Source organism: Ambystoma mexicanum, chromosome 11, assembly GCF_040938575.1.
Source record: "Ambystoma mexicanum isolate Mex_15411 chromosome 11, UKY_AmexF1_1, whole genome shotgun sequence".
In the NCBI taxonomy this organism is placed as follows: domain Eukaryota; kingdom Metazoa; phylum Chordata; class Amphibia; order Caudata; family Ambystomatidae; genus Ambystoma; species Ambystoma mexicanum.
This window is the reverse complement of record NC_090934.1, coordinates 37,823,937-37,842,991: the sequence shown is the minus strand read 5'-3', so window position 1 is coordinate 37,842,991 and position 19,055 is coordinate 37,823,937. Positions and strand designations below refer to the sequence as shown.

The window sequence follows — 19,055 nt, the reverse complement described above, 5'->3', positions numbered from 1 at the left end:
GATATTGCTAGTGGGTTCCAATAGAGGTTTAGGATTAGGATTGTTGAATTGTTTTTGTCTTCTCGCTTTTGCTGGTTTTTTGTACATATTATTGTGGTCAGTTGAGTCCAAGGGTTTATGTTCTCGGAGAGTATTGCTGTGCTGTGAGGGTTTATCTTGATTAGGGTGAGTAAGCCTGAAGCAGGTCTTCCTTGTTTTTGTACGATAGCTGGGTTTAGGAATGTAATAAAACCATCGCATGCCGGTGGATCGCTGAGCCAGGTTTCTTGGAGGCATATGAATTGGTATTGCTCTAGTTCAGCGGCTGTGTCCGTGAATAGATGTAGATTTCCTCTGGTGTTCCAGGAGCACAATGACCACATGAATCCATAGTTCGTTAATTGTCATGAGTTTGAGTTCATTGAGTATTCTGTAGATTCTGTTTCTAAAAAGGTGTTTTCGAAGTCATAGATTCTTCTAATTGCGTGGGCATCTCTGTCTGGTCGTTGGCTTCTTATTGAGTCTTCTATAGATGCAATGTCTGATGAAGGAGTTTCAAAGCTTGTTCTGTTGGGTTTGTTATTTCCGTTTGAGGTTGCTTCTTCTGAGGCATGATTTGAGTATCTATCGTCAGTTGCCTGTTTTTGTTTCCTTTGGTCAATGTTTTTTCCTTCGTAACTTGCTGTTGCTTTATATTTTGGTTTGCTTGGTATTCTTGTGAATGTTGAGGCCCAGCATGAGAAGCCCAGTTTGTGTAATTGTCTTCGTGTTGATATGATGAGTTCTTGGTTATTGGGGTCCGGGAGCTCTGACGATCTTGTCCAAGTTCCGATCGTCTTTAAAGGTTATCAGAGCAATGTCTTTTGTTGTGAGTTTGTTCGGGCGAGGTATTACGCCAAAAAGGCGTAGTAGATTTGTTCTATTTAGAATTACCGGTTCCAGGTTTTTATTTGCATTTTCAATGTGGATTTCATATATTTCATTTTGTCGTAGTGGATTGACAAATGTTGGTCGGATCTGGCTGTGTCGACTGGAGTCTTGTGGTGGTGTTGTTATCGAGATCGACGAGATGGTGTCGTAGGGTTCATCTCTGGTTGTGGTTGTTGAAATGTTTTCCATTGAGATCATTGAGATTTCTTCTAGGGAGAGTTCAGTAGAGTTGTCTTGATTTTGTTTCGATTGTTGGTCAAGGATTGAGACGTATTCGTCGATTATTATGTAACTCGTCTGGCTTATTGGTTGCGAAGACTGTTGATTGTTTTCTGATGGTTGTTCTTCATGGGTGGTCATGTTGAGCAATTCCTCGTCGATCGGCGATTGTGGCGGGATAGGTTGCGCTAATTTGGGTTTTGTCTGGGCTAGCTGAACTTGAATACTTTGTGTGTTGGCAACTGGTAGTTTCTTCTTTGATTGTTGAGCAATTTGGGTGTTCTGGTTTATATTTCTTAGAAACGCTCGCGAGCCCGTTTGTCGTTTTTTGTTATTTTTCTGTTGGGTGCATTTTATTTCATTTGTTGTTTTTTCTTTTTCGAAAATCTGAAAGTTTTCATTTGGATTCTTTGTTGTGTTGCTTGGGGTAATGGTTTCTGTTTTTTTGTTAGTAATATTTTGACTCGGTTCTTTTGGTATTTGTTGGGCAAGGTCCGAGGTGGTTTCAGGTAGTTGTTGTGTCTGAGTTGGACATTGTGGCGATTTTAGAAACGGCGGGATTTGTAGCCGTTGGTCGTTTGGTCTGGTTGCTTGCTGATGATGGTTTTCTTTGAGCATCTGTAATAGTTCTCCTGTAAGTTTTGTTTTCTCTTGTCGGTCTCCTCTTGCGATCTCAGCTAGTCTTTGTTGCCACCGGTGTGTCTCGTCTGCTTCTATTGTCAGTCTTGATTCCACTGTCGAGACAAAATGTTCGATGTGTATCTGTTTTGAATGGATTAGCGCTAGAAGGGTCGCTTGATCTTTTATTGAATCTTTCAAATCTTCATATAGTTTCAGGAAGGGGATCATCGACTGGGAGAGTGTTGCGATGAGCATATTTTGCAAATCTAACATTGTTGTTGGAATTCTTGGGTGTGTATCTTCTTCAGCTTGTTCGTGGTTGTCGTTTTTCTGTTGGGGGTCTTTTGGTTTTTGGTTCTTGATTATTGGGTCTGGGGTATAGTAGGATTCATCCGAGTCATGGTTGAATCGTGATGGGACAGTTTTACGTTCATCCAATTCTGGTTGGCGTTCTTTTTTCATCTGCTTGTTTTGGTTTCCATAGGGGATACATGGTGTTGATGTTGATTGCATTTGATTTGCTTCTGTTAGGTCTCCAAATACTTCTTTTCTTTTTTCTGCAGTAGTCATGATTGACTCAATTTCAGTAATGTCCAGTGATAGTTTTGCCAGTTTGTTTCTTGGTTTGGATGTTATTGGTTCCACTGTGCTGGTGGATTTAGCGGAGTTGTGGGTTTTAAGCCACGCAAGTCGTGCTAGTCTTGCTTTTTCTTTTTGCTTCAGTTGGTCTGGTGTTGGAGCTGCTGATTTTGTAGTTAAGTCTTGTGTTTGTTCAGTTTGTTGGCAGTTTGAGGTTGGCTTGAAGCCGACAGGGTCAGCTGTGTGTTTTGGTTCTTGATTATTAGCAATTTCCTGAGGATTGCTATCTATTTCGTGTGGTTTCTTCGATTCCATGGATTGCTGATTTCGGATTTGTTTGTCCGGTGTTAATTCCTGTTTTGTGGTTGTCTGCAACTGTTTGGTTGTAAGTTCCATGGGTTCTTTATTGCTGGTTATAAGATTTGTTAGGGTGTGTTGTATCACGTTGTTTGAAGGATCTTGTTTTGTGGGCTGGTGATTTGTGTTCAGAGCAATTGAAGGATTGATCAGTTGCTGTTCGAGTTGGAGAGCCGGTAATGATGGTACGGACATGGTGGGTTGTCCAGTTTTTGTAGTTGGATTTTGAGCTTGAGGTTTAATCTCCGGGCTATTTAGCCCAGTTGAGATTAGTTGCTGATTTTCTACTGTACTGTGTGACTCCACTAATAGTCGGGGGGATGTCACAGTGGAATTAACAGTTTCTAGATTTTGGTCTCTGATATCTTCTGAGTTCTGTTTAGAATGTGAATTCTGTGTCAGGGACTTTGGGATTTCTTTGTACAATGTCACTTTCTTGAAGGATTGCTCCAGTGTTAGTTATAGTGAATCTTGTTCCGTGGTGTTAGCGATCGCGGTCTTGGTTGTTTGTCTTGTTTTTGGGCGTTGAGTTGGGTGTTGTTTATTGGTGCGAATTGTTGTCAGTGTTTCCCGGTTGTAGTTTGCTAAACTTAAGTTTTGGGAGGTTCCTATTTGGTTTCTCAGAGTACTGGCCCCCTGGTTTGGGCTTGCTGCTTTTGTCTTTGTCTAATTCAAACGTTTTGGTATTTGGTGCGGTCAAGTTGTTTTGGGGCCGAGAGTAGGGTTCTATGCAGCTTACTGTACTAGATTGAGCTGGGTTAGATGGTGTCGTTTGAGATTCAAGGGTCGTATCCTGTCGGTCTCCCGATCGATGAGGGTGCACAGATGTATGTTCGTTGCGGTCTTCCGCGATTTTTATTTTTTTTGGAGTTCGCTTTCAAGGATCCAAGGGTCGAACCCTTTCGGTCTCCTGATCAGCGAGGCTGCGCAGGTGTATCTTCGTTTTGCTCTTCTGTAGTGGATCAAATTGCGCTTTCAGGATCCAAGGGCCGAACCCTTTCGGGCTCCTGATCAGCGAGGCTGCGCTGGTGTATCTTCGTTTCAGTCTTCTGTAGAGGATCAAGTTGCGCTTTCAGGATCCAAGGGCGGGACCCTTTCGGTCTCCTGATCAGCGAAGGTAGTCAGATGTTTGCTCTTTACGATTTTCTGCGGTAGGTAGAGTTGGAGGTAGTCTATTACAGACTTCAGTTAGTCGGTAGAGATCAGATCAGGATCCAAGGGTCGAACCTTTTCGGTCACCTGATCGGTAGGCGTAGATAGATGTTTGTTCTTCACGGTTTTCTGCAGTAGGTCGAGTTACAGTTTGTCTGTTGTAGATTTCGATTAGTCGACTGGGCGTTGACGTATATTCTTTCTGTTCTGTTGGGACTGTTCTTTTGGTGTTGTGATGTTCGGGGTCTAGGGGGTGAGACGGGGAGATTTATTTTTTTTTTTTTCTTTTTTTTCCCCGCTTTTAATATAATTAAAAGGAGGGGCTTTTGAATAAAAGCATTTTTAGGGCAGCATTTACTGCGAAATTGGGTAGGAGGACGAGTATCTGCTGCGCCGCGCGTTTGCCCGTTTGCTGGGGCGGGTGCTGCTTTCAGATTGCTCTTTGTGGCGTTCAGCCGAGGTCGGTTGTGCTATTTCTTTCTTCGTCGGAGTCCTGACGAGCTGGTATAGGGCGTTATGGGGCTGCTGTACAGCTGCGGGTGCCGGGAGTCAGCACGTTGAGTGGCAGGGGCGGGGCCGCAAAAGCATGAGCAGCAGAGGAGTCTGTTCGGTGTCAAGTGGAGTGGAGGCGCGTGTACGCCAGGCACAAGCAGGCTCCGGCGTCAGAGGGGAGTCGCGCAGCTCCAGGCCAGCCGATGCGGGCACACGAGGGGACAGCGCAGCTGTCAGCGGTCGCGACGGGGCTCAAGTGGAGAGTCGATCCGCAAATTCGGCGTCAGTGATGCAGAGCGTGGGTAAGTGGGAGTCGGGGAGCCTGTCGCGGCGTTGAATTCCCGCGAGGCAGGCAGCGGTGCTTTGGGTGTATGTGACAATCTGTACCGATGGTTGTTGGAAAGAGGGCAGATTTGTTTTCGCTGGGAAGGCGAGAGGCTCACCAGGATGTTATTAATTGGTTGGGATCGGATGTTTGTGTCTTGTTCAGCAGTGGGTTGCCGCCAAAGACAGCGGGACAATCTGTTCAGCTCGTTCAGCTCGTGATGAGAGGCAGGTCACCTGCGAGGTTTTAAATGTCTTTGAATGATTCAGTAGGTGGATTTTCTGGGGGGGCGCCGCGGAGCCTGCAGAGCCTGCAGAGCCTAAAGACTCTGCAGCAGACTCTGCTGCAGACTCTGCAGCAGACTCTGCAGCAGACTCTGCAGCAGACTCTGCTGCAGACTCTGCTGCAGACTCTGCTGCAGACTCTGCTGCAGACTCTGCTGCAGACTCTGCTGCAGACTCTGCTGCAGACTCTGCTGCGGTCTTCTGGGTATTTTAAAGGCACCAGATGGAAGTAGGTGAAACAAAAATAGGACAAAAAGCAGGTCCTCACAGGGTTCAGGAGCAAAAGCTGTAGAGTCCTCTCGCAACCGCAACCAAAAGACTCTGCAGCAGACTCCGCCCAAATCCCAATTGAGACTGTTCAGAAACAACTCGTACACATTTTGAAATATTCACATTGAAATAATTGTTGGGACTGGTTCGTTGTCTTGGGCCAAGTATGTGCGCAGCTTAATACTTATGTCTTTACCTGCCGACTGTTTGGCCTGTTCTCTGCTGTGACAGCCAATGTACTCTTGCATCTCTGGGATCCCCAAGCCGTCTGCCTTTGTAACATGCATTGACCAGAATCTCTGCTCATGTTTCTCGTACTCTTGCAGCACATCGAAAAGGTCTTTAAGCACAAGGACCTGCAGCAGCAGCTGGTGGATGCCAAGCTGCAGCAGACGCAGGAGATGCTGAAGGAGGCGGAAGAGCGACACCAGCGAGAGAAGGACTTTGTAAGTATCCGATCATTGCATTGTTTTTCTCCTTGAAGTCTTCCTGTGGCACTATGTGCGCTTGCATCTTGTGTAAATCAATAGAAAATATCACCATCCCTCAGACCATGTGGTCAGAGAGAAGCTTGCACAATATAGTCTAACAGCATGGCCCGTTTTGCCATGGGTAAAGATTGCAGAAACTTGAGTGATTTATGTGAAAACCTGTGCCATGTTTCAGCCATCTTGCATTGGTGTCTACAAGGCAACTGATAATGTGCTGGATTTCGCAATCCTAACCTTACTCATCCACTCCACTGCCTCCCCTTTATCCTCACTGTACCCTCTCCCAGATCCCTGTGCTAATTGTCTTATATTGTGTGATTTTCAATAGTGCAACCATATTGACTTTACAATTTGTTAGCTATTGCCATTCCTTTGAACAAACTGTTCATCAAAGCATTAAACTGTTTTGTCAATATTCTTCTTTAACATTCGATCTATGTAGTCTGTATTGCTTGTTTTTAGGTCTGGCGGACATGAGCCAGAAATACTGTATTAGGTTTGCCAATGATCCTTTTTTCTATTGGTTTATGATTTTGTAAGGGCACATAAAATGCACAAGCTTTGGTCAAATTTCCCTGCCCCCGTTTTGTAGCTTGGAATAGAATTGTCTGGACTACTTACGTTTCTGGGGTTTCACCCCGTTCACTGCTGTCTCCAGACACTCTGGTGGATCTGAAAGCTGGGGGATGGATTTTATTTATGGAGAGTGGGAAAATGAACAATGGCCTCACTAATCACCCAAGTTAAAAAAATGTACCCTGAGCTGTATGTGCTGGTCTGTTTCTAGAAGTCTTTAGGGACCATTGAGGTATTTGTGGAAAGCCTTGTGCGCTTGAGGTGTTAGAAGTTATTAACTGGGGCTGTGGTCTGTATGTTTGTTGTGAGGGCATATTATGTTGTAGTGTGATGGCTTCGTTAATCTGCATATAGCTTATCTGAGCATATGGGTTGAGAAGATTAGTGTGGGAAGTTTGGTGGAGTGCCACGTAGGCCTTTTACAGCATCTGTTTTGAGTTGGTGGTAACGTCTTAGTGGGGGTGCCCCTTTGGTGACCTCACGGTAGTGGTGCCCTTCGTCTAAGATGCTTGTTAAGCAGTCGTCCCAAGGCAACCAGATGTGGGCTGGTATATGGCAGTGGTTGGTTCTGCATGAGGGGAGGGGGGAGAAAAGGCGGTAAAGGGAAAATGTGGGAGCATACAGCAATGTGTGCCAAGCGGACCGTGGCCTAGAGTAAATTCTGAGCAGAGATTAGGGTATGGCGTCCAGAGAAGGCAGAAACTTCTAGTGTTGAAACATCTGAAGGAGGAAGGGCCTCTCTGTGGTATGAATGATGGTCCTTGCACAAGGTTTGGAAATACCTTTTTTTGATGAACAGCCAGGCGAGAATACGTAATGCTGGAGTGATATGTTCAATTGATTTCATTCTGGAAAGTGTTCTTGCTGCTGCATTTCAAACTCTTTAAAATGTCCTCATATTGAAATCTGGGAGTCTGAGATGGAGGCTGTTTGCATAGTCTAGTTTGTATACTATTAGAGAAATTTTGACCATGGCCCTGTGGGTGAATGTTTGCATGCCTAGCTGAGAGAAACCGCCTCCGACGATGGCTTTGACCTGTGATTAAGTGAGGGTGCTGTTGTCCCTTGTCATCCTAGGATTCCTTATTGTGGTTCACTGGCCTGAAGAGATGAGTACTTTCCCAAACCAAAGGATTGTGGTAGAGTTATAACCTGTAGGATTACAGAGAACCGGTTCGGTTTTCGCTAGGGTTGAGTTTTAGTCCGTTTTATTGTCATCCATGCTTCCACCTGTACAAGGCAGTTTTTAGTGTGTTTAGAGTATGTATGTGTCAGTGGCGTAGTTGTAGCATGATATTGGGGGAGTTTTCCTAAAGTCCCCCTGGAGGTAAGACTCTATAAAACTATCCCTTGGTGTACAGGTCCCCAACTCTTGGTATATTTCTGTACCACCCAAAGGATTGGTAGAATGGCAGAGCAGCCAGTTTATCATAGGAGGAAGATATGAACTGTAAGTACATACACTGAACGCAGTCCATACAATAGCTCAAAGAAACTCTAAAGTTATAATACAATCTATTTATTTTATATACACAACGCATGTAAGTAAATCATCTTTTAGACTAATACACATAGGAACTATCAACAATACTTTTCAATGCTTCAGTAGTAGTTGCTCGTGTTTGCAATTGTTACAGAAAGGACACTAATGACAGTTCTACCGTGTAACTTGTTGTGCCGCGCGCCAACATTTGTTAGAGAGAAATTATAGATTCATTAATATGTAGAGTCACACAGACAAAGCCTGTAGGAAGGAAAAGAAGCGTTATTCAACACCATTAGCAGTAAGATACTTTTGAAGGCTTTGTTTGTGTATAGTGCCTATACACAATGTGTTTCAAAGCGCTTCAAGGAGGGAGGGAACAAGGGAGAATACAAATACATTCTTACAAGTTCTTTCAGCAAATCAGAATGAAAAATAACTATCCTAATCAGCCTGGCGACATTTCAGATAGTGCAAGGAACAATTAAGGAGGAGAGATGGAGGGGGGAAAAAAGAACAATACAAGCAGTAACATTACTATGCAACAATTGATGTAGCGCATGAATAACGAGGGGAGGGAAGGAAGGAGCGGGTGGGGAGTGAGTGAGAAGGACAAAACAATCAACTATCATGTAAGGTCAGAAAGATGCTTGGCAGTGGGAGGAGAAAGACATGAGGGAAGGGGGGGGGGCAGACCGGCTGCTATCAGAGGTCACGGGACAAATGATAGGAGTAAGTGCTAGTGGACATAAAAGGGAGAGGGGGAGGAGAGAGCAGGTGGCTGCAAAAGGAAGGTGGCTACAATTACTATGCCTGACTGCAATTGAGGTAGCGCCTGGCTTTAGCAAGAGGAGGGGAGGGCTGGGGCGAGGCGAGGAGGGAAAGGGAGAGAGGTGAGGAGGAGGGGGAAGGGCAAAAGCAACAACATACTATGTCAGGACCTATCAAGTTGTGCTGGGGGGAGGGAGAATGGGCACAACCTCTCACGGGGGCGGCAGTGCAGCGTACTGTGGTGGACAGGGGTGGCCGGCTCCCGCCTCCCGGTTGCTGTCATTAGTTTAAAGAGCCAAGTGCAACCAATGGAAGGGGGAGCAGGGCCAGGCTACACCAACAGGAACCGTGGGGGGAAAAGTGAGGCCATTTTGGAATGGCTAAAGTAAATGAGGCAAAGCTGAAAGATGTCCAGAGTACATAACAAAAAAAGGCAGTTCCAGAAAACACGAATAGATCAAAGGGTATCTGCAAGCGGCATTGGAGCAGCATATTTAAAAGCATTTTCAGTCTTTTTCTCAATGCGGTGTAAACACGCCAGGGAGCGCTCCATTAATCCACCAAAGCTTACCCCAAGTGATCTTGAAGCCAGGGAAGCATGGTGAGACCGGTGGAAGCTCCAACAGTGACGTCTGGAGAGAGGAGCAGGCAGCGAGGAAATGGCAGTAAGAATGCTTCAAATGCTTTGCAAGTCTAATTCCTAATTATTCAAGAGTTCATCAAAGTCAGTGTAGGAGTGGAACCAAAGTCTTATGTAGCAGTAGAAAAGGTAAGGATCCTCAGGATACTTTAGTTACTTTACTAAAAATACTTTTGTAAGATAAGTGTATAGGGAACCTGCAAAGGACACCCTAATACGACACAAGCTGGGAAGCCTTTGCCAGAGATATGGGTAGACGCCCAAATAATGTACTCCATTCACCCTGGAGCGACTATTCAGCTTGAGTTAAGTTCTACCTTGAGCCCCACAGAACCTTAGGTTAGAATAGCAAAGGCCGCTGTATTATTTCCTGTTCGGAGTGATGGGCCTAGTCTCCTGATTCCTCTGTCTGGTGACGAAAGGAAGCACTTGCAGTTCATCTTGGGGGTAGTTGTTCCTACCAGCCAAGGGGAAGGAGGCCTCTTCGACGCTCCTGACGATAATAAAATGGGGTCAGGGCACCAGTAGTCTCTTCACGGTTACTGGAAGGGTCTGCAGGCGTTACTGGCCGTCTTCCGCTTTGGGTCTTCTGTTCCAGTGGTTGACTTTCCTTCTGCCACAGGAACGTCACCTTTTAATTCAGATGTCCCACTCACTCCTTGTTAGGTAAGATTTTAAGTCCAACTGGTGTGGAACTTTACAAGACTTATATTCTTGGTATTAGTGACACAACATTTAATATAGGCCTGTACTACACGAGTCGGTAGAGTGGCTGAGCAGCCAGACTTACCTTAGAAGGGGTACTGTGAGCTGTAGAGCAGTACAGTGAAATCAGTACACACAGGTATCCAAGTAAACACTTACACCTTTTAAAAGTTATATTATCTATTGATATATACACAAAGCAAATAAATCACACTAGATATGCAGCAACTAATAGGAACATCAAGTAGACTTTCAGAATCCAGTTATTCAAGCAGCAATAATGTAGGTGAGTAAATTCGTCTTGTCACTCCATGTGCTGAAAATGTTTTAGTACATCAGTCAAGGTCAGTAGTAGCACTTCTGGTGCACCATACAATATTGAGTTTGGTGGGAAAGGGTGTTACGAGTAGAATAGAACACTGTAGCACTGTATCAATAGTCATTTCTCCCAGATGGATGTAGGAGGTCTTTTCCCCAGCAATAAGAGTGTCAAACTATTAAAACCTTTATAGGGCACAAGCACTTACAGAAGGGATGTCGTTCGAGAGCCAGGACAGCCAAGGTCAATGGGGCAGTTGTAGTTCTGATGCAACCTTCTTAGAAAAAGTCTTGTTGAACGGTCAATCGTTCTTCGAAGGCAGATCCAGTAGCTCAGGACAGCCTTCCTGATGTGCACAAGCTGTTAGGCCTGCTCAAGTGAATTGCAGTAATTCAAAAGGATAGAAAGTAGCCCTCATTAGGTTAGGAAGCACTAGATGTGGCTAAAGGCGGTTAAATCCAAAGCCCCACAGTACCCCTGCCACGCGGCACTCCACGTAAGGTTGCGTGCTGGACCCACAAAAGAGAAAGGTAAAACAAAATTTGTCCTACTATTCTTGGGAACTGTAGTTCACACAAGACAATGCATTTGAACATTTAGAAGAGTGTAAGGGACTCATCGGTGCACTGCACAAAGGGTGCTGTGTGTCACTATACAAAAATCAATGTCTATGAGTTTACCAGACTCCATTAAAACATAAGGAACACAACATCTTAGTCGGAGGGAAAAGGCAGGAGTGGGTGACAAAAAAGCCCACTCGTTAAGGTCCCAGATTCCAGTAAAGGGCTGGGGCTCTCTAAGGTTAAAGGGAATTGGCACAGAAACTGAAAATTCTCCCTATTACGACTCTGCGAACTCTCCCAGCAGCTTATAGAAAGGGGCGGGAAATTGTCTAGTCAGCCCCCTCTCCCCCCAGTGGGAACTGGTTCCATTCAGGCACTCTGGCAGACAAAGTACAGGGGAATTTAAAACTCCTCCCCCTGCTTCCTGCCTTCGCAGACACACTGGAGCATAGGCGGGGACACCGAAGGGTTCCCGTCAAAGGCAAAACAGACACACACACACCTCCCCCTTCTAGAATGGTAGAGGTCTAACAAAGGATAACCACGCAAGAAATTGCAAAAAAGAAAGGAACCACTAGTGACCCCTTTTGTGTATAACCGGGGCTGGGGATACAGTCTGCAGTAGCAAATAGCACAAAAGTTGGTAGAACACGTCCACTGCCACCAGCCATAACTTTAGGGTTGTCACTGTGACCAGGAGCAGAGAGAAGGGGGATACTAGGAATCCCCTTAGCACTCCACATAAGGTGCTGTGTGCTAATCTCTCATAGGTTTACATTTTTGGAAGGATACAAAGTATCCCTCTTTCCTTAAGAAAAGTAGCTCTTGGGGAACATGAAATCTACAAAGGAGACCCCAGAGGGTTACCAGCAACACTGCACTTACGGTACTGTGTGTTGTAAAAGTGTAACACAGAAGACTTTAAGGGATATGGAGGAAAGCAAGACTCCATAGAATAAGGTAAAACAAAAGAACAGAGTTCCCAAAAGTCCAAGCAAATAAGAATGAATGAGGGGGGAAAAAGGCTCCCCTTATTCAAGAGAGAAAGAAAAAGGTCCAGAAGTCCAGCAAAATGTGCTGGGGGTCTCACTAGGAGAGGGGTGTAAGCATAAACCTGCTCTCCCGAACACAGGAGATACTAGATGTATTGATGTCTAGTAGGGGTGTTGTGTATTGAAGAGTAAAGGTGAGAGTGTGGATCCTTGGGCAGGTAAGTGGACGAGGCCAGGAGTTTCTGTTCTACTCGTGAGGAAGGAGGTGATCAGTGTACAGTGGGTTCTTTAATACCAAGATCTTCCAGACTGTTTAGTAGGATCTTGTGACTGATGGAGTCCCTCTTGTAATCCTATACCCAGCCTTGCGAAAAGCGGAGTAGCAGCTACAAATGCTCCATACTGCCCAACTACGGAGTAAAATTACTCCCTACAAAAAATCCTGCAGTCACCCAAGAGCCTGACTGCTTGCTTCCACCCTCATCCTGCTTCATGATACGTTCCCATCAGTTGTACTAGTTAGAGTAGTGCCATAGCCAGGAGCATGAGTTTTACTGGGATTGTGGAGTATGGTTTTCAAGGAAACCTGTATTGGAACATATATTCATTTTTACTTGCCTTACAAATATCCCCATCGTGAATGAGAACTATTTTAATCCCCAAGAAATCTTTTTACTCCCAACTTTATTTAAAACATGTTCTGTCTGTTAAAGGGAGTCTCCTGCCCTCTGTGTGATGTGGACTGGGTGTTAGCAGGGCACATTATCTCGATCTTCTTTTGGTAAATTGGTGATTTTGTGCACCTTCTCTTGGCTCGTGGTTACGATTTGTTGCACATTTTGGTCTGTTCATTTTTTAAGAAACTTAAAGACCCAAGCTCGGTCTGTACAAACCAGATTGGCCCTCAAATTGCAAGCCACCTCACTCCCAACTCTTTGTAAGTCGGATAATAAAAATGACTTTTGGGGCGTCTACCTCACGCCAACATCGAATTTTGGTGCTTGTTTTTCTTTTTCTACCCTTCTTTGTTGCAGAACGGAGGAAACACTTGTTTCAGCCCTTCTTCTAGCCACACCATCCCCTGTATCTCCCTCATGCTATGTTAATTGTTGGGGAGTTTTACACAAGTTACTTTCTGTGATAGAACTTGGAAAAGTTCACCTTGGGTAACATGGTTGTAACCCCTTAGGATTAGCCTGAACTACTGAAAGGTTTAGTAGAAATGGCTGAACAGCCAGGCTTAGTACAGGCAGGATAAGGGCTGTAGTGAGGCACACAGTACTTGGAGCATACAATTGGTTCAAGGAAACATAGACACATTAGCAGTTATGTTAAAACATTTATTTTATATGCACCAAGGCTTTAGAAAATGTCATATCCACACAGTAAAATCACAGTAGAATAAAAGGTTAGTGAAAACTACGAATACTAATATGCAAAATTGGATTAACTCTTGAAACTTTAGTTAACTTTCTTAGTCACTCTTCAAAAGCCCAACCCTATATTAAATGAGCCACAAAGAAGCAAGAGGGGCACTGGGGATCCAGTGACCAAGGACTGAGGATGTCTTCCAGTTTGCAGGTAGGTAATAGTTTTTTGCGATTTAGAGCCCAATGGGTTGTTCACCCCAAGTGCCCTGGAAGGGGGGGTGCAAGCAACAGCTTAACTGCAGCCCTCCAAGAACACCTGAGCAACGCAACAAGACCAAGGTAAGTACCTAGGCTTGGAACAGTACCTTATCAGTGAAGCACTTGGTGCAGCAGGTTTGTCCACAAGGTGAGGAAACGGTTGTCCCTGGTTTCGGGTTTATTGGCTTGGATGGTTGAAGGAACCTTGGCGGGAACAGACATATGCACTCTAGCAGGGGGACACCTAGCAGTGGTGCATTGTCCCTTCACAGGCTTTGGATCTGTGGCGTTTATCGGCTGGGAGACTTTTCTCAGTCCTCGACTCAGTTGAGCGTATTTCAAGGATTTGGACAGTCACTGCAGGCAGGGAAGGATGCGCATGAGGTTTCAGCCAGATCCACGCCTCACACAATGTTGTACTGCAAAATTGCACATGTCCCAGGTTTGTAGTTTGCAACACCAGAGGATCACAGCTATTCGTGGGATGTTGGAAAATGCAGGTGGCATTCAGACTGGTTGGTCCCACGAGTCTAGGGGACGAAGAAGTCTTCAAGAGATGTTCCCCGTCACTCGGAATTCGGGGCGGGTCTTCAGCAGTCACTCAACGGCTCTGGCAGTCATTTTGAAGTTGCTGGGACATTGTCCTTCGAATTCCTCTTCGGATCTTCAGTCCAGTGGTCGACTGAGGTTCTGCTCCAGGAGCCTCTCCTTTTATGCATGAAAACTGTCTGACCCCACCAATCGCCATTCAAGCCTCTCATGCAAATCTGAGGGACGGCTGTCAAGGGGGGGGGGGGGGACAGCCAGCCTCCCAGTTCAAACTGGTTCCAGGCAGGCACACTGCAGGACAAAAACATGGAGTTTTGGGTACCTCCCCCACTTCCTATCCTTTCAGGCACTCTGAGCACCTTGGCGGGCTTTCCAATTGGGGCCCGCTAAAGACAAAGGTGCCATCAAGGACGCCCCCCCCACCAGGAAGGTAGAAGAAGGCACAAGTAAGAGCAAGTAGTCATGGGTAGGGCGCTTAAAGTGCACACATGGTGACCCCTGTATCCCTGCTGCAGCTGCCAAGTCCATCCGCGGTAAAGGTCCCCAAAAACTCATTCAAAATGGTATACTACCACCAGCGCGTCAGATGAACTTGCACCAGTAACTAAAAGTTACTGAATCAGTGAGAAAAGAGAGACCATGTTTCCCCTCAACACTCCTCCACATAAGGGGAGGGAGGTGTGCTAATATCACAACATACATTACAGGAGGCACAAAAGGGTGTCCCATGCCTTGGTAACAGTAGATAACCCAGGTAAAATGAAATGGGTATCTCAAGGAGCTTCCAGCAACACGGTACTGCCGCATGCTGCAATAGTAAAAGGTAGATGCTGGAAAGCATTACTCCGTAAGAGTATCAAAAATGTCAGAGCACAGTCCAGCAACAAGACTGTGCTGGGGGACTCGCAGGTGGAGAGAATTTCACTCAAAAAGGAAATGTACTCTAACATTCTTTTTACCTTTCGGTTTCCATTTTATAAAACTTAAAAACCTTTTTTGATGCTTTTTTAATTTTCTGTTTGTTTACCTTTGAAACCAATGGGTGTACAAGCTGTGAGATTTGGCCTTGCAATTAAGTGGGATTTATTTCAGATGGGTTTCTTTGAAATGCCTTTCATTGAATTTCCTGCAATTAGTGGATACCATGTAAACCATGTGGACCATACAAATGAATATGCTCCCGTCTACGTTGTCTCCATGGAAGAGCGGTCATGTGGGTAGCAAACATTATCTTGTGATTACAGTTTCATGCTGCTAGAAGTTCTTTTTGATGCCGCTGTGAGCCTAAACATTATTTCTTTGGAACGTGCCGGTCTGTAATGACAGCCTTTGTGTTTATTTTTTATGCCAGTGGTGGCTTTGAGATGCTAACAATGAGAGGCAGTCGATCAGCACGTCTCTTAGCGCAATCTACGGGGGAACCTGAAAGTCTGCAGAAACTGCAGTATGTATGGTACTTCTAAAGCGCAAACCCAGCTGGGAGGGGGAGGGGAAACACTGTACATTGGCCACACACGGGTGGTGCAGGGAAGTTGTTGAGCTGGCTGGGATGGATAAAGATAGAGCTGGGGGGGGGGGAGTAGGGCTGAATGGCATTTACAGAGATGCATCATTTGAAAGTAGGGTCTTCAGGTCTTTCCTGATGTGTTGGGTGGAAGGGGCCCGTCGCGTCTTAGTTAATCTTTACTTCTATTGACAGGATGTGTAAGAAAACAGATGTTACCTCTTCTCACTTCAAGATTAGTTATAACCTGTACATTAAACCATGCTCCTTTATTTTCAACATTCCTGTATGACAGGAAATCACTGCCTGCTGTCTCACTCGTCTGTTTATATCTGGCGCTCATGCCCCCTCCCTGATTTCCATCATGTTGTCTTCTGTTCTGATTCTGCAGGCCTTTGCTGTTCCTAGTAGTTGAGGCAGAACAGGGTACTTCGTAGGAAAGTATTATTATTGTTTTATTTTAAACAGCTTGAAGTGATTTTCAGATCATTCAGAAACTTCTGTGCTGCAGATTTTGACTGTATCCAATAATGATTGTGTGTTGTCATTGACCCCGGGTTTGCTCTGGTTTGCAATGTTGTTAAATTGGCTGGTGTTTTGATCATATCCACTTGTGCTCAGACTGCAGTTAGATCAATGTGCAATCTGTCTCTTTATTTCAAAATAACTGTCTTTTCTGCCTTGCAGTTGCTGAAAGAAGCAGTGGAGTCGCAGCGAATGTGTGATCTCATGAAACAGCAGGAGTCGCACCTGAAACAGCAGGTGAGCTCTTCGGAAAGCCCCAGAGGTGTTACAGGGAGGTTGTCGAGCTGCCCTTTTCCGGTGGCATTTCCTTGGCATAGCATCCCGTTCTTACGTATGAAGTTATGAAGTTGTGGGGGCTGACTGCAGCCTTGCTGTCATGGTCTGGGTCGTTCTGCAGTGCTTTTGTTTGGATGGTTCTGCTCTGGAGGAAAAGCTTCCCTTTCAGAGCACTATGTTGCTAACTTATTAATCTCTCTACACTGGTTGACTTTGATATTTAAGATCTCCCCACATATGCTTTTCTTCTGTGGAATGGTGCCACTAATACAATGTATTAGTGAGGTTGAGCCGCATTCTTAGGGACGTTTTCCAGATGATGGGCATTTTGAGTAGGTAAGTAACACATTCAGATGCCTTACATAGTTCTAGGCATTATCTTCAGTTAGGCAAGTTATTGCCTGTGCCTTTATTTCAGGAAGTTGGTTCCTGGTGTCCTTTTGTGGAGAGCACCTTTTGAAACTGCTCCTGGGCAGTCCTGTGAGTGGCTGAAGGTGGCAAGATGTGCCTTTCAGGAGGCCATTTGTTTCCGAGAGCCAGGAGTTTGGCAGTTGATGATGCTGTTTATGCCAAGTGAATAACTTTCTCCCTCTCTCATCAGTTGGCTCTCTACACAGAGAAGTTTGAGGAGTTCCAGAGCACGCTCTCCAAAAGCAACGAGGTTTTCGCAACTTTCAAGCAGGAAATGGAAAAGGTGATTTACTGGTTCAGGGCTTGATTTTGTCTGCAGTCGTGGATTTTGAAAACCGAGACTGAATACTGGGGATTGCTATGAAAGAGGAATCTTATTGACATAGGTGTGTAGTTTAAATGGGCAGCCTTACTGATCCTTTGGCTGGGAGGCTAGCTCGGGGCAACGTGTTTGTCTTGGAAGCAAGGCAACGCATAGAAACATAGATCTGAATGCCGGGCTTGCGATTAGAAACTGTTCCCCGGTATTAAGCAAGTTATAAAATGTTATAATTAATTCATTCATTCTAGTTATATCCCTAACACGGTGCAAACTGTCTTATTGTAGCGAAGGACGAGCAAAAGTTGCATGTTCTTCTCGAAGCATAGGTTTACCGCAAGAATTATAGTTGTTAGTATGGGTGGAGAGTAAGTGCCTTGATAGTGACGTCACCTGACCGCAGGGAGAGCCTGAAGCATGTCTGGATATTTTAGATCTGAGAGCTGGATTGCTTGCATGTTTGAAGGTGATCTATTCAGGCTGGACGATTGTCCTGTAGTGAAACAGTGAGAAGCGTTGGTGTAAGTGTGGTGGTATTTTCAAGGGTTGGGTCAAGTGGAGGTAATGTGTTTGCTGAGAATCCATCCAATAGCCTTGGCTATTTGTGACACGTTGATGACATACATTCAGTACTTTTAATGAAAAGGCTGGAGTTTTTGATCTCACTAGCATTACCTTTAGAGTTAAGGTAAAAGTTGTCTTGTAGCATGAAATTGCTCTTATGCTGCAACAGTGAGGTTCTCTAACTCTCATTTCCTGGCATGACAGATGACGAAGAAGATCAAGAAGCTGGAGAAGGAGACTACCATGTACCGCTCTCGGTGGGAGAGCAGCAACAAGGCACTACTTGAGATGGCAGAGGAGGTAGGTCTGGTATATCTGGCGAATCAAGCCAAGCTCCTGGAACTTTTTAAGTTTAGTTTCTTAGTGGTACGTTCCGGATAGAACTAGGTCTGGACGGATGACTATTCTTTGGGAATTCCCAACTACAGACAAGCACCTTTTTTGTTCCTTTAGATAGGTAGGGAAACCCCTTTAGCATAGGGAAAGCTAGGCCATTCTCTTATTTAAATAAAAGTAATTTCGAAATGTCTTGAGTCGAACTCCTTCTTTTGACCCACCACAGCGGTTAGGTGTGGGAATTATGGAAGTGTAAGGACTATGGTGCGGGTGGAGAGGGTCCTCTTTGCTTCTTCCTACTGCATCGGAGCCTCCTTTCACCGGCTCCCACAGCAGCATGCACGCACATCTTGAGGCAGTGCTGCCTTCACATCAGCACAACGGAGTAGGATTTTTGCTACCTGCGATCTCCGTATATCCTTTTTTTTTTTTCCCTGAGTCAAAGACAAGAAGAAGAAAAAAAATCTAAAAAACTGAACGGAGCGTGCACTTTTTAATGTGCCACCATTTCAGTTTTGTGTGCGCTCTCCACCCTGCTGCAGCCCTAACTATCTGATTGGGTCCTTGAGGCGGTTTTTTGTTACTGCGGGGCTTCACTTTGCCGTCTCACGGCAATTTAAAGATAGCAGATTCTTTGCGTGCATCTTTGACCAGCCTGAGTGCCTGCAGGAGTGTTCAAGCATTGGCTACTCCCTCCTACTTTACATCCAATTAGGGGCCGCAAGGTTTTAGCCGGCTCCCTCACCAAAGGCGCACTTCCTAAAGCCCCTGTCTGCTCCTTGTCCGCTGCTGGTATGCTGCATGGAAATTCCCTGTACCCCAGCACGTGAGCACTCGTGATGCTGCTACCTCACACCTCAAATGAATATAGACTACCATGACATTCACACCTCTTTAACTATGGGTTAGTTCCCTCCTTCTGGACACACTCCTTGTTAGGACAGTTTTTCTGAAGTCCAGTTAAGGGCCTAGTTAACTGAGGCAGTACAAGACTCCACTCTTAGTATACGGCTGTACCACCTGAGTTCATGGAAGCGTAGACAGAGCAGCCAGGCTTATCTTAGGAGGGAGAGAGGGCAGTAGAATCGGTACAAACAAAATGATAATACAAATGATCCAAAGAAAAACTGAAACACTTGGTATTGTAAAAATAAAGGATTTATTTAAATACAGGTAGGCCCAGATAAATCTAGGG

At 45.2% G+C, this 19,055-nt stretch overlaps 1 protein-coding gene across 1 annotated transcript in view; it reads left to right on the top strand.

Annotated features, from left to right (window-relative positions):
• The window catches only part of TXLNA (taxilin alpha), a 172,430-nt gene that overhangs the window by 94,579 nt on the left and 58,796 nt on the right, over nucleotides 1–19,055 (top strand). Inside the window, exons 7-10 of the mRNA XM_069622489.1 lie at nucleotides 5,535–5,654; nucleotides 16,117–16,191; nucleotides 16,832–16,924; nucleotides 17,729–17,824. Of these exons, the coding sequence (XP_069478590.1) occupies nucleotides 5,535–5,654; nucleotides 16,117–16,191; nucleotides 16,832–16,924; nucleotides 17,729–17,824 (384 nt within the window). The remainder of the gene's footprint in view (nucleotides 1–5,534; nucleotides 5,655–16,116; nucleotides 16,192–16,831; nucleotides 16,925–17,728; nucleotides 17,825–19,055) is intronic.